The sequence below is a fragment of the Narcine bancroftii genome, chromosome 3 (genome assembly GCF_036971445.1).
Source record: "Narcine bancroftii isolate sNarBan1 chromosome 3, sNarBan1.hap1, whole genome shotgun sequence".
Lineage (NCBI taxonomy): Eukaryota > Metazoa > Chordata > Chondrichthyes > Torpediniformes > Narcinidae > Narcine > Narcine bancroftii.
Window position 1 is genome coordinate 158,244,226 of NC_091471.1, and position 22,737 is coordinate 158,266,962.

The 22,737-nt window shown below is 45.4% G+C and overlaps 1 protein-coding gene across 8 annotated transcripts in view; it reads left to right on the forward strand.

The window, feature by feature from the left end:
* The window catches only part of LOC138757761 (electrogenic sodium bicarbonate cotransporter 1-like), a 148,290-nt gene that overhangs the window by 49,934 nt on the left and 75,619 nt on the right, over positions 1 to 22,737 (forward strand). For 6 of the 8 annotated variants that reach the window (XM_069925588.1, XM_069925585.1, XM_069925591.1 and 3 more), the window contains 7 exons: positions 1,334 to 1,466; positions 4,970 to 5,130; positions 6,611 to 6,790; positions 13,067 to 13,143; positions 15,055 to 15,212; positions 15,905 to 15,992; positions 17,235 to 17,389. In XM_069925588.1, the coding sequence (XP_069781689.1) occupies positions 1,334 to 1,466; positions 4,970 to 5,130; positions 6,611 to 6,790; positions 13,067 to 13,143; positions 15,055 to 15,212; positions 15,905 to 15,992; positions 17,235 to 17,389 (952 nt within the window). The remainder of the gene's footprint in view (positions 1 to 1,333; positions 1,467 to 4,969; positions 5,131 to 6,610; positions 6,791 to 13,066; positions 13,144 to 15,054; positions 15,213 to 15,904; positions 15,993 to 17,234; positions 17,390 to 22,737) is intronic. The other 2 variants (XM_069925589.1, XM_069925593.1) reach the window with 1 other exon arrangement.

Consider the following 22,737-nt stretch of genomic DNA (forward strand, 5'->3'; position numbering starts at 1 on the left):
TGGTTGAGAATTTTCTTGGCAACTGCAGAGCACCAAACTACATCCAGCTGATTGACAACATGCTTCAAGCACACAAAACCACGAAGTGCCACATGTCATTGAACATTGATATTCTGCCTTCATACTTGGACATCTTTCCTGTTGATCTTGGTTCAGTCAGTGACGAACATGGTGGAAAGTTTCACTAGGACATTGCCACAATGGAAAAGTGGTAACATGGCAAATGAAATCTATCAATGCTGGCCGATTATTGTTGGACACTGACGCAAGAAGTATCAGATGCTGAGTACAAATGAAAATCAGTGGCAAAACATTCTTAGGTCAGTTGAACTAACTCCATGTGTCAGCGTCATTACGCGATTAAACATGCTTAATAAAAGTTAATTTAATGTTTCTCCAACTTCCTACGTAATACAGCAAATCTGAAATTATCTTTGCGTTCGGCTCAAAGTTGTGTATCATAATCCTCAATTTTTATTTCAGGAAGCAAGCATTTTAAAAAGATTTGTTGTCCAGTGTAGCAGAGGGAAGGGAAGGGGGTGTAGAGCTAGAGGAAAGGAGACAGAGGAACAGGGAAAGAGAGAGACCAGGGGATGGGGCTAACTGCTGAGTTTCTCAAGCACATCTGTGTATTGCACACCACTCCATAAAGACTGGACCACCTACCTTAGCTCAACTTCAAATTCCCTATTGTTTTCAAATCTCTCCGTTATCCCTCCCTGTCACAGTAAACCTTTCAATCCCACATTTGTCTATCTCTGAAATCCATCTCTCCCTATCTATGTAACCTCTATCACTTTACGCCCCTCCTGACCTCAGAAAACCCTTCCAATTCTTTACTGCTCTCTACTTCTTACCCCTACATTTCTCCCTAATTCTGTAACTGCCTCCAGCCACTATCACCCTCTCTACCTCCCCTCACTCCTTCTCCCTCTCTATCTCAGCAACCCCCTTTACACCCATCACCCCATCCTCTCTATAACAACCTCTTACCCCCCCACATTGATCATCTTTGTACACCCCTCCTACCCTACAACCCTCTGAGATACAACTCTTCCATTCCTGACATCTTGAACATTTTCAATTTCGATCGATCCACCGTGAGCAACTGTGCCTTCATGTCCTTGGACCCTAACCTCGTGATCTTCCCTTCCAATCCTCTTTGAGGACAATGCTGAGTGGCCCCCCCCAATCACTGAGTGGCTCTGTGCCCAACAGTTTCTGACGATCATGCTATAGAATCTGTGGAGGTGCAAATGGAGAGTGAATGGTTGCTTGTACTGACTGTACCATGTACCTTCGACTGTAACCAATGGCATTTGTGCTCCTGTAGCTTCACCAGCTGCAGAGAGGATTCGTTTCATTCTCGGGGAAGATGATGAGAGTCCCGCCCCTCAACTCTTCACAGAACTGGATGAACTTTTAGCCATTGATGGGCATGAAATGGAGTGGAAGGAGACTGCCAGGTAAGAGCATGTTACCACTGCCTCTTCATGGACCCTTACTTATCCTCGGTGCATCTCAATGTGCTTCAGATCCAGGGAAATGATATCTAAAATGGAGTCACTGCGGCATATTATGGCAACAAACCATTTCTCAGGGTCAAAGAGTGTGGGGACAGGCCCTTTGGCCCAACACCACACCATCCAAAATGCTCTGGCAGCCTGTTCCAGACATCCACCACCCTCATTATAAAAGAAAAGTTACCCCTCTGGTTTATGTTAAATCTCTCCCTCCTCACCTATGGTTACTGATTCCCCTGCTCTGGCCAAAAAGCTGTGCATTCACTTGATACATTCCTTTCCGTCAATCTCAACTTGAACAAGCTTCTAGAATTTCTTTGTCAGCATTATTCTAAACATTGATAACTGTATCAGCCACTAGCAGTCTTCTCCCTTCCCAAGTTCATACACCAACCCCCATTATCAATCCTCTCTTCCCCATTTCTGCATTCCCTCCCCAAGTCTAACCTGTCCAGAACTTTCATTTTCCTCAAGCCCATTCCCACCAAGGCACTGACTTCCCAACCCACTTCTCCACCAATTGATAGGGCAATACGGTTCTCTATCCCTGGGCAAAGTGACTGAAGACTGGCACCATCATCAAACCTTCCTCTCCAGGAGTCTTCCCCTCACCCCTTCAGTCTACTACAATTCTATTTCCTTCTTAATTTTTCCCACTAACTTCCTTTAAAGGGCAGGAGACATTTCCCTGATGATTAGTCTCATTAATCCCTTGGTCTGCATCATCTTTAGTAGGTTACCTGGTTATTGTCACATTGCTGTTTGTGGTGTCTTGTGTACAATATGACTGCCATCTTTCCTACATTACAAGGTTAATAACAAAAGTATCTTATTGTCTGTGAAGTGCTTTGAGGTGTCCAAGGCAGCTCTTTAGAAATGTTGGGACATTTAGGATATACCAGAGAAATTCCTTCTATAAAGTAGAATCTCTGACATCACTAACATGTGTGTGTTAATCCAGTTCGAGCAGCTGAATATAAACAGTATTATAATGAAGACCAATACTAGGTATGCTTTCAGTTGTCCAGATATTTATGGAATGAATATTGACACTTTACGCTCAAGGCCAAGGATTGAGAATTTAATTCATTCATAAACTCCAACTGAAGGTTATTGTCTCTGAATGAATCTAGTTGAACTTACAGTGAAATCTCCTAATAAAAGCAGGATTATTTTGGCACCACAGGTAAGAGGTAGGTAAAGGATTAGTTTAATTTACTTTATTTTATTTATATAGCAATAACAACTCATGTAGACCAAAGTGCTGTACAGATCATAAATTACATCTTAACTTAAGCAGCTGTTTAAAATGCAGTTACAACAGGTATCCAAGGTTCAGAATTGTACATACCACATGGTAACAATCAACAATCACTTCCAAAAACTTGCGATAAAAATACAACTTCAGCCTGGATTTAAAAGAGTTAAAGGAAAGGTCTGATTTGATGGAGGGAGGAATGTTGTTCCACAGTTTGGGGGCTGCTATCGTGAAGGTGCAATCTCCCCTGAGTTTGCAATTTGGATGTGGAACAACCAAGTGCCCTAAATTGGCCGATCTGAGGGGTATTGAAGTGGAGTTTGGCATGAGGAGATCGGTGATGTAGGAGGGGGCTAGTCCATTGATGGTTTTGTAAACAAACTGGAGAACTTTAAAATCTATCCTGAGCCGTACTGGCAGCCAGAGAAGGGGGGCGAGAATAGGGGTGATATGTTCATATGTTCCCTTTTCTTGACTCCAGTCAGGAACCTTGCTGCTGCATTCTGAACCAGTTGCAGACGGGATAATGATGACTGACTAAGAGAGTTAGAGTATAATGAGATGCAGGGCAGATTAATGGGAACATTAGGATTAATCCTCAGGCATGAGATGAGGAAGTCACTGACTATGTTGTCATTTTGGTGGACCTGGAGTCACTTACAGATGGTATAGTTAGCAGGGTGGTTAATGCAGTGATATTACAGCACCAGTGACCCAGGTTCAAATGTCAATAAGGAGTGTGTACATTTTCCCCAGGACATATGTGGGTTTTCTCTGGGTGTTCTGGTTTTCTCTCACCCTCCAAAAATGTATGGTCTTATTTGGTTATTGTTCACATGACTGTATTTGGGCAGGGCAGGTGTGTGGGCCAGAAGGGCCTGTTACTGTGCTGTACTTAAAAATTAAACATTAAATACAGGCCATCTCTGGTTAATAAATGGGTCTGTTGTCTTTTTGATGTTCATAATTCAGTTTTGTCTTGGGTCTGAAAATACAAAAATTACTGGACATGATGTCTATATCCACCAGTGCTGTAATCAATGGCATCAAAATCCACACAAAACTGATAAGAAAGAATAATTACTCAAAGTAGAAATAGAGAGGAAACTAGATTTGCCATTTGTAGGAATGAATGCATGTATGAACATTTGACTTTTAAGTTTTTAAAATTTTTGACATACAAGCCAGGGCCACCAAAATACACCAACTGACCTATAAACCCTGTACGTCTTTTCAAGGTGGGAGGAAACTGGAGCACTCAGAAGAAACCCACACAGACACAGGGAGATTGTACCAACCCCTTACAGACAGCACTGGATTTGAACCCAGGCCACTGGTGCTATAATTGTTTGGTGTTAACAGCTACGCTAACCATGTCACCCAATTTTATTTTGAATTTATTAATATTGTGAGAGCTCATTCTCATCCAGACCATAAGTTAGACATTCATAACCTGGAGAACACTTGCATAGACCAGATGGGCTAAGGGGAGATTATTTCTTACCCCAAAGATCAGACTGGGTCCATACAGAGGATCCTCAAAATAGCCAATATCACTAGGGTATCCCTTTCCTCTATTGACGACATTCACTGGGTATGTTGCTTAAATATTGCTCAAAAAATTAAGGGGACTCTTTCCATCCAGCACACAGTATCTTTAACCCACTACCATCAGGAAGGAGGTACAGGAGCATCAACATCAGGACTGTCAGACTGGGAAATAGTTTCTTCCCACAGGCTGTGAGACTGATGAACAGTATCCTGTAACCAAGTAAATCATCCCAAAATATATATATATATATATTTATTTTAAATTATATCATTATGTATATACGTGAATATTTTGTGCTGTGTATTGTATGCCTATGAGTTTGCACCCTGGTCTGGGAAAATGCTGTTTGTATATGTCATCAAATGACAATAAACTTGAATTTGAACTTGACAGTAGGGAAACATCTTTTTTTTACAACAGTCCAGAATTGTCACATGCTCAGTTATTGAGATTAGTTTCTCCTCTAATTCCAGATTGTGTAATTTGCAACATTCTGAAGCTCATATGGTGAGATTTCAATCTGTGTCTGGGAACCAACAGGCCAAATTTCCAGCTGCTGCTCTGACAATTTAACCACTATCTTTCCCATAATGGATGTGATGTGACCATATTTGTCCCTCCTTTTCTGTTCTCCAGGTGGATCAAATTTGAGGAGAAGGTTGAAGAAGGTGGCGAGAGGTGGAGTAAGCCACACGTGGCCACTCTCTCCCTGCACAGCTTATTTGAACTCCGGACTTGTATAGAGAAAGGAACAGTCATGCTAGATTTGGAGGCTTCAACTCTCCCTCAGATTGTGGGTAAGCTTCCTTCACATATCCAGTGTGATGAGTCATATTTCGGGATGTTACTGTTAGCATGCAATGTAGAGGTTTGCCTCAGGCCATAAGGGAGGGGAACACTTACCCACCACCCCTCCTTCCTCTCTGCGTATGCCATGAAGTAGGGAAAAAAACACACCGAGGGAAAATACTCTGGGAAATTCCTTTCCGTGCTATTGTGAAGATTGAAATTATACCAGGAGATCAACCAGATCCGGCATCACCAAAGACAGCTCTGTGAGAGGAGGTCCCTGGTTTGGTCACCACCAATCAATACCCACCCTCCATAGGGCAACATGCTCCACAGGCTCCTGGTCTAGAGGAAAGATAGGACTGTCAACCATCTTCCCATTCCAATTCTGACCCTCTCTCTTTCATGCTCTCTTTCCATAGACATTTTTGGGATTTGGGTATTAAGGCTAGCATTTATTGCCCTTGGAAAGTTGTCCGTTGCATTCCTAATGAAGGTGCTCCCATAGCGATGCTGAGGTGGTGGAGGGGTGGTTTCCAGGATTTTGACCCAGTGATGGTATGAGAGCGGTGAGATATTTCATTAGGTCGATGCATGGCTTGGAAGGATGATAGGGTTCCCAGAGCCACAGACACTTTCCCTAAATCCTTGCTCCCACTGACAAGCTTCAAACTACTGCAGGTCACTCAGAGAACTCAGTGCGATGGACCTTCCGTTCACTGGTCAACCTTCAATGGGCAGAACCAAAGCGTTGAATATAAATATCGAGACTGCTGCTCTGTGCAGAGCTGAGGAGATGCCTTGGCTACCCTCTCAGGGGGAGATGGAAGATTACATGGTCACTGTTTTGATGCCAAGTGGTTGTCCAGCATCCCAGAATGACCAATGTCACTGGACAATGTCATATTCTCACTGTTTCTGCTACTCGCTGCATTCGTTTCCCATATTTTGGGCAGTTGATGGCCTGCACGGACAAGTAGACCAAAGGAACTTTCTCCAAGTTGTCTCTGCCCCTCTTTATCAAGAGCAACAACCCATCCAAAGTGGGGTACAGATAGGGTAAATGCAAGCAGGCCTTTTCCACTGAGGTTAGATGAGTCTGGAACTAGAGAACCCAGGTTAAGGGTGAAAGGTGAAATGCTTAAAGGGATCATTGGGTGGAACTTCTTCACACAGAGAGGGGTGGGAGGGTGAATGCAGGACCCATGTTGACATTGAAGAAAATTTGGAGAGGGATGTGGATGAATGGGTATGGAGGGTTATGGTCTAGTGCAGGTCAGTGGGACGGGGCAGAATAATAGTTGGACAGAGACTAGATGAGCTGAAGGAATGTGCTGTATGGTTGTGATCTGGCTGTGATCTGGTTCAGATTGTCCCAAAGGTGCCAGGGAAACACTTACCCACTCCTCTCATGCTGTTGGTAATTGAAGAGGCGTTCAGCGCCATTCATCCCCGCCAACCCTGCTGACCCATTTATGTTCCCGGCAGAGATGATCGTCGACGAACAAGTTGTGAAAGGGCTGTTGAAAGCGGAGCTGAAGGAGAAGGTGACTTACACCCTGCTGCGTAAACACCGGCACCAGACGAAAAAATCCAACCTCCGCTCTCTGGCTGAAATCGGGAAGACTGTGTCCAGTGCAAGTAGGCTGTTTTCCACCCCAGATAATGGTAATGCAGGAGCCAATTTGCTGCAGTCTCCCCCCTTGTTCAACCCCACCAGTGTGGTCTGACTCATTGCTAACAATTCCCTTCCTACATGTATGGTCTCATATCGTGGAAAGGAAAAGCTAGCCACTGTCACCCCTGCTTGGTTTTGATCAGTCGACAAGAACCATATAAACCCCTTTCCTGAGTTACTCCTCTTTCAATTCACAATGATGTCAGGACAAGAGATAGGCTTAGACATTGAAGGAGGCAGGTCACTGAATTAATTAACCCTGAGGAATAGCAGGAGGTCATTGGTCTTCAAGCCCATGCATCATTTAGTTAGACCATGTTTGATTTGTATATTGATGCCATCTCCCAGCCTGGCTTTTATTGTAATGTTCTGACCTATTAAAATGCAAGTTCTCCCACCTTCAATTGATTCCTCTTCAACTCTGGGCTCCACAAATTATGTGGGAAGTGAGCTTCAGACTTCCTTTTGTTTGAAGAAACCATGAAATATACAGAGAATATCTGTGACAGATTTAAAGAACGTTTGCAGCAAGGAAGGAGGCTGTTTGGCCTGTCGAACCCATGCAGTCTCTGTGCAAAAGCAACCCAGGCAGTGCTGTTTCCCCAGCCAGTGCTGTTTCCCCAGCCAGTGCTGTTTCCCCAGCCAGTGCTGTTTCCCCAGCCAGTGCTGTTTCCCCAGCCAGTGCTGTTTCCCCAGCCAGTGCTGTTCCCCCAACCAGTGCTATTTCCCCCAGCCACAGTGAACTCCTCACCAAAGCCCTTTCTAGGTTTGACATCAACACCAAATGCCTGTAACTCCAAGGTCTGCACAGTCAGTGAGAACATTCCCTTGGTTCCATGTCCCCACAACTGCTGCCTGTTCCACAACCACCTCCATCATTCATCAAACACCCAATGATTGGAATCACTTCAAATGCAGTCTGTCATAGAGAACAGGGCAGAAGCCTTTGTCCGGGGAAACATCTTTGTACATGGCTGTGGCAGGTTTAAACTCTCCTGTCGCTGTTGGTCCCTTGCTTTGCTTCTTTAGTGAGCCTCCTCCACAGCCTTTTCTGAAATAGCTGGTACTGCCCAAGAATAGCTCCCAGCTGCTCCCATTGAGAACCTGTCAGGGCAATGCTAAATGCATGGGGATGAATATCCATCCACTACACATAATCTCTCTATCTCGATCCTTTGACCTTTGAAGCTGATTGGGCCATTACATGGAGTACTGATTAACTGGCTAATTTGCAAGGTGCTTGCATTTCCTTCTCAGTCCCAGACAATCAGTGACCATGGAAGAGGCCATTCAGGTCATTGGAGCTGCAATACCCCTGTGCTAGACCTATTAGCCCACACACCAATTACTTTATCTCCTAAATCTGCAGTGACTTCCCTTTCAGGTAATTCTTCCTGGATCACACCTGGCTCACTGTAAAATCAGATATGTCCTTAGGCCATTTAAAAGCCAAAATATGCTGATACATTTTACGAAAACTACAAATGCAAATTTCTTTGGCTTGGCTTCACAGACGAAGATTTATGGAGGGGTAAATGTCCACGTCAGCTGCAGGCTCATTTGTGGCTGACAAGTCCGATGCGGGACAGGCAGACACAGTTGCAGCGGTTGCAAGGGAAAATTGGTTGGTTGGGGTTGGGTGTTGAGTTTTTCCTCCTTTGTCTTTTGTCAGTGAGGTGGGCTCTTCAGTCTTCAAATGCAAATACAATTGCATTTTATTGAATAATTCTTTCTGATAAAGAGGAGTACTTGGCTCCATCTCTAAGATTTTACTTGCACCCCAATTATCACTGTTCATTGATCTAGCATGAATTAGCAATGGCCTAATGAAAGCCAGTTAATCTCTATCACATCTTCGGATATGAATGCCATACATGAAATCATTTGGAAAGACAGCTGTGGTGGTAGATTTATGCACAGAGGTGAACTTTGAGAGACTCTGATCCCACTGAAACCTCTTCACAGTCATGAATTGGAGGGTGTAACCATATAATATGAAGCTTGTCACCCAGTTTGTCTCTATTCTCATCCTGAAGTGAAAAACAACATTGGGAGATCTGTCTCTCAAACTTCACGCTGTTGTGCAATTGAAAACTTACTGGTTGTTTGCTTTAATGTTGTATATTAATTTGAAGTTTCGATAATCTCCAATATTGCATATCCATGGGTTGATGTTTTGTCAGCATGGGTTATAATAAGATGAAAATCAGCTGGATTGGTTGAAATTAATTCATTAATTGACCTCAATTTCTGTCCATCAAACTAAACCCATTGGGACAGATGTTTGTCCTCAAGAGCTAACAATATCTGCACAGTATAGCAATGGCAACATTTAGATAAACAGGAAAGTCTGCAGATGCTCCGATTGTAGTGCAATATACAGAAGTGCTGGAGAAACTCTCAGGTCATGCAGCATCTGTGGGGTCACCAACATTTCAGGGCTGAGCTCTTCATCAAGGGACGAATAAACAGCAGGCAGGCACCTGAATAAAAATATAGGGGGAGGAGAGGAAGGAAGAAGGGGCAGGGGGAGGATGTCAGGACAGCAGGTTCATAGATGCTCACTACTCTCTGCGTAAAAAAAAAAAGACGTAACCCCTGACATCTCCCTAAACTTGGCTCCCCTCACCTTAAACAGACAATCTCTGGTATTTGCTCCTGTCACCGGGAAAAAAGGCGCTGGCTGTCCACCCTATCTGTGCCTCTCATAATCTTTTAGACCTCTATTAAGTCATCTCTCGTCCTTCTTCGCTCCAAAGAGGAATAAAAAACCCTTGCTCTGTTAACCTTGCCTCATCCTTCAAGCAAAATCCTGGCAAATCTCTGCACCCTCTCCAAAGCTTCCACATTCTTCCTGTAATGAGGCAATCAGAACTGAACACAATATTCCAAGTGTGGTGTCACTAAATTTATGGAGGGTAGAAGAGAAAAAACTGGGCAGTGATGGGGCAAGGGGTAGCTCTCTTTTTTTTTTCTTTTTTTTTATCTTTTTTTTTCTCTCTTTTTTTTTTCTTTTTTTAAGGGGTAGCTCTCTGATATGAGAGTGAAGGGAAGGGGGTGGGGAGCTGGAGGGAAGGAGGCAGCTGAATTTCTCCAGCACTTTTATGTATTTCACTTAAACTTTTGAATACTTCATTCAGTCCAATTGATTTCAGATTGGAGAAAGCACCAGTCACGCCCCATGGTGACAGGCTTGGTGCTGGTGATCAAGGGAGCACTTCTACCCTGTTTATTTACAAAGCTAAGGATATGTAATAGATGGTCTCCAATTTAATTTGTTTGCTTGTTCAACATGAACAGAGCAATGCTGTGACAGGCAGAGGTTGCAGCTTTCCAATCCAATCTGGTACAGAGCTGACTGACAACAATTGCACTCGATGGTTTATACGCAGCATTTGTTGGATTCCAAATATTGATATTTATTTGCATAAGTGATCAGCATCGGTAGATATATTTAAAACATGAAATTTTGCAACTCTGAAATAAATGTTGCACATTTGAAGAATTGGAATAAATGTGGAAACATTTCTCAAACTGAAGCCTTTGCATCATCGCTCTTGTTGGTCAGTGAAACAGCATCCCAAATAACAGACTGATGTGATGTGATGTGTTGATCCCCTGTTGATTACAATGTTAGCTGCTTTGAACATGTTTTCCTTGCTTACCTTGGACCTACCATCATCTTGCTGTAAACCCCATCTGCTGCCGATATTTCTCTCTTCTCTTGCCTTTTGCTTTGCGGCCCTCACTCGTTTCACCTGCTTGCACCGGCCTCCGATAAGCTTTCAGCCCACTGGAGGGCTCAAGGCCATGCCTGGCCTTTCGACCATCGGATCAGGACCAGACAGTCCCTCGGAGCCAGAGAATGGCTCTGCCCAGTAAGTCCAACCTTGGCCGACAAGCAATGGCCGTGATGGGGGAATGGGAATGTGAGTGACGCAGGTCAAGGAGCCGTCTCTAGACCATTCATTCTCTGGTGCAGACAGGCCCTGGCTTCCACAAGAACTGAAGATCAGTGAGGCGTTCCCATTGAACCATTTGAGAGGAGGGGGAGAGAGAAACTCTAGGTCGGGAGCAGGTAGACCAGAGCAAAGGGAGAGATTCTGAAACTGACTCCACCCTAAAAACTTACCCCAAGGACAATGGGAATCTGGAACTCTCTCCCTCCAAAAATTTTGAAGATAGACAGAATTTCGGGACAAGGGAGGGGCATCAGTGCAGTACATTTGGAGATTTGAAATCTTAGGTAATTATTGTGTGGGGGTGCCAAGAGATTTGGACCCAAGGCAGGTGAAGAGAATTAAGGTGCAGATCAACTGATCTGTTGAATGGGATATCTGACTGAGGGGCTACATGGTATTTTCAATGGAACAACACTTAAAAGGATTTGCAGTTGTTGGTAGATGTTAGCAGAGCAGGAATTGTTGGCTGGCGGCTTGGTGACAACTTAACCATGACGGGGAGTGAGAGAGGGAGGGGAAAATCTATAATGATGTGGTTGATGATTTTGTAAGACCCATAGTCGGAAAGAAAAACCCACATCACAATCAGTGATTGAGATGTCTAAAGGCACAGTCTCCTGATGTTGACCATGATGTACATCCACTCCTCTTCCATGCAAGTTTGAAATCCACTCGAAGATCATACCATTGTGTAGTCTTCCAAACTTGTGAAAGCTCTTGGTCAGATCCAGAGACTTGACCATGGTTCCTTTCTGTTCCTGAAACAGTGGAGAGACTGCAGTAAATAACAAGGTATTTGACCAGTTGGTTCATGGGATAGCATGCACCCATTTTGAGATCATTCAGAAAAATAAATATCTGAATTTGTCTGTTGAGAATTTAATTCCTTGGTTTAACTGAAGATTACAATTATTCACTCCTGTATTGGATACCTTTGTTGACAGTGTGTGGAGATTGCCTCTCCCCCTACCAACCTCTTGCTGCACTGTATGATTCTGTAGACATTCAACTCAGGTGATATATTAGACACTTAATTCCAAAAATAGGTGTTTGATGGTCAGCACAGATTAAGTGGCCCAAATCTGTGCTGTATCTGTTTATGACTACAATGCTGGGAAATGCCACATCTTTTGGGCTAAATTCAGGAGTTGGGGGAACCAAGCTCTCCTTGTCCTGGCCCAGAATGTTCTCATCTAATCTGCAACACCACAACTCTTAACTGCTTCCCCCTTCAGTTGCTTCTCGGTTGTCACAGGGTGTGGGAACGATGAGACAGTCAGTCGGGGGATGGAGGAGAGTGTAGGATACCAGGTCCTGCGGTTCTTAGTGATCCTGTTGTGTCAGCAGGTTGTGGGTACAATCCCCTGCCAGGAGATGCAAGGACAGACAGCATCATCCTTCAGATAATAAGACCCTATCAGCTTGTTTGAGGTGGATGTAAACACTATCATGGTCACTAAAGCTGCAGGACATGGGTTAAGGGTGAAAGGAACATTAGTGGGAACCTCTTCACACACACACAGAGTGGTGGGAGTGTAGAAGAAACTGCCAGCTGAGGTAGTGAATGCGGGCTCAATTTTAACATTTAAGAATAATTTGGACAATTACATGGATGGGAGAGGTATGGAGGGCTATGGACTGGGTGCAGGTCAATGGGACGAGGCAGAATAACAGTTCAGCACAGATTAGGTGGGCTGGAGGGTCTGTTTCTGTGCAGTACTGCTCTGTGGTTCTATGGGATGCTCAGCAAATCAGGTAGCATCTGTGGTGTTTCAGGATTTCGACCAGTCAGGTTAGAGAAAGGTTCACCACTCAGAAACTTTTTTTTTAAACATACAACACAGTTACAGGCATTTTTGGCCCACTTGTGCTGTGCTGCCCAATTTACACCCAGTTAATCTACACCCCTGGTACATTTTGAACGTAACTCGGTTTTCCACAGCACAGATGCTGTCTGACCAGTTGACTATCACCAATGTTTTCTGTTTTGACATGATTGCTTTTAGAGCCTGTGCTGTTATAATGGAGCTAACCACAAGTTGTTCATTGACTCTTCCAAAAAGCATGGGAAGAGAAGAGAGGCAAATGGGTCACAGTCCTTTTGTTGCCTCCGAGGGACGAGAGTAGAGAAAATAGCTGCAAACTGCGAGTACCAACAGGAAATATAAAACTTGACAACTTTTATAACATTGCAGCTTTCCGTCTTTCTGAATCTCTTCTCCCATCTGTGCAATTTTGGTCTCAGTCCCTCCCCACAACTCATCCTGTGCTGTTTGAATCCCATCCACTGGTTCTCCCTTCCAGGTAGCCCAGGGCTAATCCATCGCAACCTGACTACAACCAGCATGAATGACATCTCGGACAAACCAGACAAGGATCAGGTAAGAGGCAGTCAGAGAGAGACACGGGTTCTTCGGCCCATGGAGTCCCTGCTGTCTCTCAACCACTCATTCACATTAATCCCACATTCATTCCCCACATTCTCATCATGCTCCCCATATTCCACCACTTACCTTCACTGGGGCAGACGAGAGCAACCAGTTCACCCACCGACCTGGATGTCTTTGGGATATGGGAGGAAACTGGAGCACCCAGGAGAAAACTCCACACAGACAGCACCTTAGGCTAGGATTAAAACCGGGTCTCTGTTGTGGTGAGGCAGTGGCTCTACCTGCTGCACTGTCCCACCTGTTCTCTGCTTTTGTGGCCCATAACTTGATTCTGCAATCTATGTGTTAACCCATTCATTCTTCCCATTCAGGTAATCTTCCCACCCTCCCCTCTTTAGCTCAGGAAAGTTGTCAGAGCACTACGATCTCAAACTCCATTCGAAAACATTCCCAGGGGTTGACAGGAATAAAAGGAAATCACATGAGAATTTATTGTTAGTGCATTACACAAAGTGATGCAGAAACGCAGCACCCATAGGAAGTAAAAGGCATTCGGTGTTTCAGGCCTGAGTCCTTCGACACGGATGATGTTATTGTCATATACACAAATACAATGTGCAGATGCATGGAAATTCTTCCTTGCTGCAGCCGGATAGGCACATAAGATACCAAGTACAATAGTATAAATTAAATTACCATATTTACCATGATGGGAAAATGTAAAAGGATAGGTAGTTCAAGAGAGCTTCACCGAAGGCGAGATATTACTCTCAGGCTGCAGAGTGGAGTCCTCCATCGAGGAGCACTTGGAAGCATACAAATCGATATAATTCTCTGAGAAATCTGTGGAATCCTGAACACAACAAAAATTTGGGAATTGTGGGGATCAGTTGGGAAATTGAACAGCAGCCGTGAGAGATGGACAGGTTCAAGGGAGTGAAGGGCCTCCATCCCTTCTTGTTTCTTGCATTCCCTTGTGCTGCCCTTGAGCAGACCAGAATGCTTCCAATTCACAAAGGGGTCTTTGGGCACTGGAAATGGGAGAAGGGCCGGTGTTTGCGGGGGGTCAGTGAACCTCATGGGGGGAACCAAGGAAAAGTAATGGCACTTTCAGCCCTCAAGGACCTGCCTCTTAGTTCAATGTACACGGGTTCTAGCCCCTCTCTCGACCTGACCCACTGTCAGGTGTGGCCTGTGGCTTGATGTCCCATACAGGTGGTCTCCGTGACCATGTGGTTTGCTCCAGTTTACGAACACATCCTAAAGGCATTTGTGAGGCACACAGACAGGGTGGACACCAGCACCATTTTCCTGGGGTCGACGTTAGCAAATATCAGATGACATCTGTTTAAGATGATTGGGTGAATGTTTAGGGGAGAGGTAAGTTTATTACTTGGAGAGTTGTGGGTGCCTGTACTGCATTGTCAGGGGCAGTAGTGGAGACTGGTGCAATAGGGACATCAAAAAAACTCTTAGATAGGCATGTGAATGTATAAAATAAATAGAGGGTTATGGGTGTGAGGTGGGGAAGGGTTAGATTGTTGTGCAGTAGGTTTACAGTAGCACAATTTCATGGGCTGAATGGCCTGAACTGTGATATAATGTTCTGAGAGCATTACAGCACTGAGCCAGACCACCAGCACCTTGTCTGGTGTTTTGCATCCTCTCTCCCTCGTATGCACCCTTCTTCACCATCTCTGTCTCTCACCTAACTCCCCCCTTCCCTGTGAGGTTGAGTTCCATGTTCCTCCTGCTCCCTGGGGAAAGGAGTTTCTCCAGAACACCCAGACAGATTGACCAGAGACAGACTGTTGCCCACTTGCCCAGATTGTGCTCCCTGCCCTTTTGTCTGTGTAGCCTGCTTTCCCTACCACCACCTACCTGTTGGTTTTCTGTCCGCAGCTGAAGAACAAATTCATGAAGAAGTTGCCCCGTGATGCTGAGGCTTCCAACGTGCTGGTGGGGGAAGTGGATTTCCTGGAAGCCCCTTTCATTGCCTTTGTGCGACTGCAGCAAGCTGTGATGCTGGGCGCTCTGACGGAGGTCCCTGTGCCAACCAGGTGAGTGAGCCCACAGCTGGCTCCGACCACAGCTGGGGACCCATGCTGACTCTGCGTTTTGGTGCTCCTGATCTCTCTGAGCCCCAATCCTGCTATGCTCCAGTGTGTAGGGGAGGGCAGGGAGCAGCATTGTCTGTTGTGCTGTCGACAGTCACAGGGAGGGGCAAGTTCCATTTGTACACTGGTTTTAATGATGTAATGGGGCTGAATGCAGGGACAGGTTCACCTGAACTGTACCTATCACATCTGTGTTCCAGATGTGACTAGATCCTTGGTCAACCAGCAACATTTAAGGGAATAAGTTGAAAGGAGGGGAGGGGAGGGATGAGGAAGAATTTCCAGTGCTTTGGGCCTTGGCAGTAGGAAGTCATTGCAAACTGGGGGCGTCCAAATGACCAGTTTGGGAGTCAAGAGTTTGGAAGAGGAGGGGTCAATCAGTGAGGGACGGGCTTCAAAAGTGTCTTAGATATGAATGTAAGGAAAAAAGAGCATTATAGGTGTGAAAAAGGAAAAGTTCAAATTGTTGTGAAGTCAGTTTCCATAGGTCAGCACAAGATTGTTGCTGAAGGGCCTGTTCTATGTGCAGTACTGTTCTATGTTCTAATTGTGGGGCAGGTCATTGAGTGCAGGCATGATCTCTGCCTATGGAGTAATTCTTAATCAGGGGATGGCTTATTGTTCTGTTTATCCAGGTTCCTGTTTGTTCTGCTCGGACCAAAAGGAAAGGCCAAATCATACCACGAGATTGGGAGAGCAATTGCCACACTCATGTCTGATGAGGTGAGACCAATGGCCAATGCACTTCTCGCCAAATGACGATGCTTTTGCTCTGTTCTGATTGATCTCTGCCTGCAGTCCTGTCCTTCTGTACTCTAACATACGTGTGGGATGTTTAGCTGGACTGCTCGCAAATGAACCTCTCACCGCACCTTGGTACATGGGACACCAGGGGCATTCACTGAAACATAGAATCAGATGCAACTGTGGGTTATTCCTGTACAAACACCCCTGAATTTCCATTAGTATCCATGAATTATTCCCTCATCCACCATATTGAATCCCCCCATCACTTTCGTCGAATCCCTCATCACCTTCCCCAAATCCCCTGTTATCTTCCCCAAATCTCCCATCCTTTTCCCCAAATCCCCCATCCTCTTCCCTGAATCCCCCATCCTCCTCCCTGAATCCCCATCACCTTCCCCGAATCTCCCATCACTCCCCGAATCCCCATCACCTTCCCTGAATTCCCCATCACCTTCCCCGAATCCCCATCACCTTCCCCGAATCTCCATCACTTTCCCCAACCCCCGATCACCTTCCCTGAATCCACTACACCCTAAATCCCAAAATCCTTCTCAAGTGAACCCTTCAAAACTGATGGAAGGTCATTGGCCTGGATTTTTAATTCAGTTTCTGATTCCACTGAGGCTGCCCAACCTGCTGAGTATATCCAGGATAATATGATTTTTTATTTTAGATTTCTAGAATCTGTGGTATTTTATTTGTGGTTTAATAGAATTTTCTTTAGAGATACAGCACGGTAACAGGCCCTTCCGGCCCATGGGACCACTCTATCCAAATGCATCAAATTAACTTACTAACCCCATACATCTTTGGAACATGGGAGTAAACTGGAGCACCCGGTGGAAACCCACACTATTACAAGGAGAATGTACAAACTCCTTACAGACAGCGCTGGATTCGAACCCTGGTGGTTGCTGCTCTATTGCGCTAATTTGTTGAGATAGCATTTTAAGAGTTAAGTCGTGAAGACGGTTTTTTTCTGATTCTGTCCCAAAAGGAAAAACAGAAAAGTGTGAAGCCAATCACCCATTTGAACCTGTTCTTGTTCCAACTTTCAATTGGAACCTGCATCAAACCCAAGGAAGTGCAGTTTTAATAGCTTCTCTCTGTTCCTACTTTCCCAGTCAGGACAGAATCAGGGAGATTTGTCTTTTGTGGGATTTGCTATTGGTCATTGTTCATTAAATGGCTTCTGTTTCTCTTGGTGGATCTGGGCAGCTGTTCCATGATGTTGCTTACAAAGCAAAGGACAGTGAAGATCTCTTGGCTGGAATCGACGAGTTCCTGGATGAAGTGATTGTTCTTCCACCGGGAGAGTGGGATCCTGAGATCAGAATCGAGCCTCCAAAGTCTCTGCCTTCCTCTGATAAAAGGTAACCAAACCTTTAAGTTTACGAGCTGATTGTCAAATATATCGTACAATGAACATATATACTAAAATTCTTACTTGGTGCAGTGCAACATTGGAAGCACTTCGCATGCACATCACATTGAACAGAGATAATAAATGCAAAGGATAGATAGACAATAAATTTTCACAATTACTATAGCGCTGGAAAAAAAGTGACGTTACAATAGCATAGACAATCTTTGTGGTGTCGTAGCAGTTTCTGATTAATGTAACAACGAGCTGATAGCTGTTGGAAATAAGCTGTTCTTGAACCAAAAGGTGCTGGTCTTCAGATTTTTGTACCTTCTGCCCGAAGATGGCAGTGAGAAGAGGTTCTGACCAAGGTGATGGGGGCTCTTTATGATGTGTAGAAGTGCAGAGTTACAGAGGGAGATCAGCTAGGATGGTGCAAAGACAACAGAACTTCACTATTTTGGGGTTCATTCACGAGTCTGATAATGGTGGGAAGGAAACTGTCCTTGAATCTGGTGGTGCATGATCTCACCCTCGTAAATCTTCTTTCTGATGGGAGGGGGTGAAGAGAGGGTGGCCGGGGGGGGCGGGGGGGGATGAGTCTTTAATATGTTGGCTTTTTACCAAAGCAACAGGAAGTGTATGTGGAGTTGATAAAGGGAAGGGGGGTGTGTATGATGGAGTTGATGGAGGAGAGGGTGGTGGGTGTCATGGAATAGATGGAGGGCAGGTGTGTGCTTGTGCTTGCGTGCGTGTGCGTCTGTGTGTGAAGGCCTGAGCCATGAAGGCATCCTTCCATTTTGTGTGGTCTTGGGCAGTGCAGTTCCCATCCTACACAGTGATGCACCCTGACAGGATACTCTCAGTGGTGCCTCTGTGGAAGCTGTTGAGGGATACTGAGAATGAGGCCCCTGAGATGTTGCATTGACATGGGCTCACATGGGCAGACAGAGGAAGTCAGTACTTCCCTTGGCTCCTGTGTAATGGAGACAATCCCCTTCACTCCTTACAGTTCCTCCGACACTTCCAAAGAAGAGCAGAGAGATCACGGCCAATGTTCAGGTCCAAGCTCTCACTGAAAATCAATTATCCGATCGTGTGCATTGTGTGCACTGGTGGCTGCAGCTTCTACATTGCAGTAGTGCCAGCATTTCATTGTCCTCAAGATGCCATGGCCAGGAGGGGCTGTAAGTTCAAGCCATCACCTGTTGGCAGAGTCCACCATGAATGGTGTTTGTCAGTCAATGTGTTTGTCAGTCAGCAGCAGGATAAGCAAGGCCAATGTATTATTCAATACGATTCTGTCTGTTGACAAAACTTGTGCCAATTTTTCAGTCTCCATATCAACAGGGAGGACATGCAAATGAATTATTTGTTCAATTCAGGGTGTGAACAATGAACGATTTGCTGATCTCTTCCGATTGCATCTTTTCATTTTTGAAAGCTAAAACATTAAGCGTACTAAAATCGGGATAAAGTCACTGATAATTGGATGGTTAAAGTCAAGTTTAGTGTTAAAACTGTCAGATAAACAGTCTACCGGCTCAAGGAGAATGCTGTCACGGGCTGATTGAGCCCAAAAATAGGTGTAAGTGTACATAGATTTCTACACAACATCCATTGCATTGCACTACTAATGTCCCAGCATGCACTCAATGGGCAAAATGGCCTCCTTTCATATTGTGGCAATTCAGTGTTCCATGAGACAACACCATCAGTGAATAACCACCATCTCATTGAAGTTCAGACATTCACTGAACATTTACAGTGCATTTTGTATCCCCGGCTTCCTCACACACACAAATACAAAGATAGCATTTTGGTCTTCTGTTTTATTTTTCTGTCTCTTCCTTCCATTGTTGGTCTGCCCCTCCATGTTTTCTCTCCTTCCTTCTCTCCCTCTCATCCTCCTGCTCTCCACCCTCCTTTAGGATACAGTCAAGTCCACCTTTATTTGTCATTCATACCATAACTACCAATACAATGCACAGTAAAGTCAAGGGTGGTAAACTGCTGTTTGTATATTTAACTGACTGGGCATGCCCCATGGCTGACTGTACCTGTGGCTCCTCCCACAGACTCCTGACTAAAGGTGACTGTTCTACAGCCCACTCCCCAGTTCAGGACAGTTGACCAGCATGGACGTGACTCCATTCTATTGTTAATAAAAGCCTGTCAGTTTTAAGTAACTTCCCGTCTTTTGGAGTTATTGATGGTGCATCAATGAGATAGCATTTCTCCAGGACCATGGAGCAGATTTACATAAATATGATTTAAATATTAAGTCATAAAACAATAAAAACCACAATATACTAGTCCACATATGTTCTAGGAATTGAGGAACCTGATGGCTTGGGGGGAAAATGCTATTGTTCCTCCTTCCAGATGCCAAAAGGAAGAAAAGTTTACAGGAGGGGTGTGTGAAGTCCTTCACAATGTTATTTACCTTCCGCATGCATCGTTTGTTGTAGATGTCTGTCACGGTAAGAGAGACCCCAATGATCTATTCTGCTGACTCCACTATCCTCTGGAGGGCCTTATGATCTGAGGTGGTAGTTTCCAAACCAGGCGGTGACACAGTTGCTCAGGATGCTCTCAATACATCCTCTGTAGAATGTAGTGAGGATGGAGGATGGGAGATGAATCTTCCTCAGCCTTCGCAGGAAGTAGAGGTGCTGCTGGGCTTTCTTGGAGCTGATGTTGAGGGACCAGGTGAGATTCTCCACCAAGAGCACACCAAGGAACGTGATACTCTTGATGACCTCAACAGTAGAGCCGTCAATGGTGAACAGAGAGTGATTTCCCACCACCCTCCCCCCCACCCCTCCCCAGGCCCTCCTGAAATGAACAGCCATCTCTTTTATTAATGTTCAGATACAGGTTGTTGGCTGTGCACCAGTCTGTTAGCGACTGCACCTCATCTCTGTATGCTGACTCATTGTTCTTGCTGATAAGGCCCAACACGGTCGTATCGTCAGCAAACTTGATGATGTGGTTTGAGCTGGGTTTTGCCGCAGAATTATAAGTTAACAGAGTGGTCAGCAATGGACTAAGCACACAGCCCCGGGGAGCCCCCATGCTCAGTGTATTATGGTCTTTGAAGTGCTGTTTCCGATCCAGCCTGCAGTCAAGAATCCAATTTCAGAGGGAGATGCTTAGGCCCAACTGGCTCAACTTCCCTATCAGGTTCTGAGGTATGATAGAGACATCTTAACCTAGCTTACCTGCTGGGAAGCTAATGCAAAGCCAAATTCACACTGCACCTGAATTTTTTTTCCACTGCTTTAAGTGTCCAACCGTAAGAAAGGCTCACTTCTGCCTGAACCCCATTGAAGGGGAAAGACCCAGCCCTCATCGTGCCTCCATGCACTCTTCCTGCCTTTTCTCTCTCTCTCTCTCTCTCTCTCTCTCTCTCCTTACATCCCATAGGGCTCCAGGTTACACAAAGCAGACTGCTGGAGGATCTCATAGGGTCAGGAGGCATCTTTGGAGGTAAAGGATGGTTTGTGGCGAGTATCGCGATCTGTCCTGACTAGTTCTGTTGCAGGTTCTCAACCTGGAGTGTCAACCATCCCTCCTTTCCCACAGAAGCTTCCTGACCTGGAGTGGTTTGTTTTTGGCTTCAGATTCCAGCATCTGCAGAATGTTGTGGCCCCAAGTCACAACCTGTAGAAGTCCACCAGCTTCATTGCTTGTGAAGCAGAAAGATGTGTCGGCATCCATGGGAAACATTCTTCCTGTTATCTAAGAGCAATATCCTTCAGTTACCCATGTGAGCACAGTAAGGTCCTATAGTTAGCTTGGATATCAGTGACATTGCTGTTAGTGAAGTGATGGGTGCCCACTCCCGGACACTGGGAGGGATCGGGTGGAAATCCTGCCTCTCTTTGAAACAATGCCACCCTATAATGGGGTCTCATCAACACACAGCACCTCTGGGTGCTGCAGTGAACTGCTTCATTATACCAGATGAAAAGACCAGGACCAGGATGTTGGTGACCTTTTAATTCCTATGGATGCTGTGTGACCTGCTGAATTTTGCACAAATGGAGGAACTACTGACATGGTCTTTGCCCTCAGACAGCTCCAAGAAAAGTGCAGAGAACAAAACAAAGGACTCTACATCACCTTTGTTGACCTCACCAAAGCCTTTGACACCATAAGCAAAAAAGGGCTTTGGCAAATACTAGAGCGCCTCGGATGCCCCCCCAAGTTCCTCAACATGGTTATCCAACTGCATGAAAACCAACAAGGTCGGGTCAGATACAGCAATGAGCTCTCTGAACCCTTCTCCATTGACAACGGCATGAAGCAAGGCTGCGTCCTTGCACCAACCCTCTTTACTATCTTCTTCAGCGTGATGCTGAAACAAGCTATGAAAGACCTCAACAATGAAGATGCTGTTTACATCCGGTACCGCACGGATGGCAGTCTCTTCAATCTGAGGCGCCTGCAAGCTCACACCAAGACACAAGAGCAACTTGTCCGTGAACTACTCTTTGCAGACGACGTCCTGTTTTGCGGAAACTGCCAAAATGTTTGGCCTGGAAATCGGCCTGAAGAAAACTGAGGTCCTCCATCAGCCAACTCCCCACCATGACTACCAGCCCCTCCACATCTCCATCGGGCACACAAAACTCAAAAAGGTCAACCAGTTTACTACCTACCTCGGCTGTACCATTTCATCTGATGCAAGGATCAACAACGAGATAGACAACAGACTCGCCAAGACAAATAGCGCCTTTGGAAGACTACACAAAAGAGTCTGGAAAAACAACCACCTGAAGAAACACACAATCAGCGTGTACAGAGCTGTTGTCATACCCACGCTCCTGTTCGGCTCCGAATCATGGGTCCTCTATCGGCATCACCTACGGCTCCTAGAACGCTTCCATCAGCGCTGTCTCCGCTCCATCCTCAACATTCATTGGAATGACTTCATCACCAACATCGAAGTACTCGAGCTGGCAGAGTCCGCAAGCATCGAATCCATGCTGATGAAGACCCAACTGCGCTGGGTGGGTCACGTCTCCAGAATGGAGGACCATCGCCTTCCCAAGATCGTGTTATATGGCGAGCTCTCCACTGGCCACCGAGACAGAGGTGCACCAAAGAAGAGGTACAAGGACTGTTTAAAGAAATCTCTTGGTGCCTGCCATATTGACTACAGCCAGTGGGCTGATATCGCCTCCAACCATGCATCTTGGCGCCTCACAGTTCGGCGGGCAGAAACCTCCTTTGAAGAAGACCTCAGAGCCCACCTCACTGACAAAAGACAAAGGAGGAAAAACCCAACACCCAACCCCAACCAACCAATTTTCCCTTGCAACCGCTGCAAATGTGCCTGCCTGCCTGTCC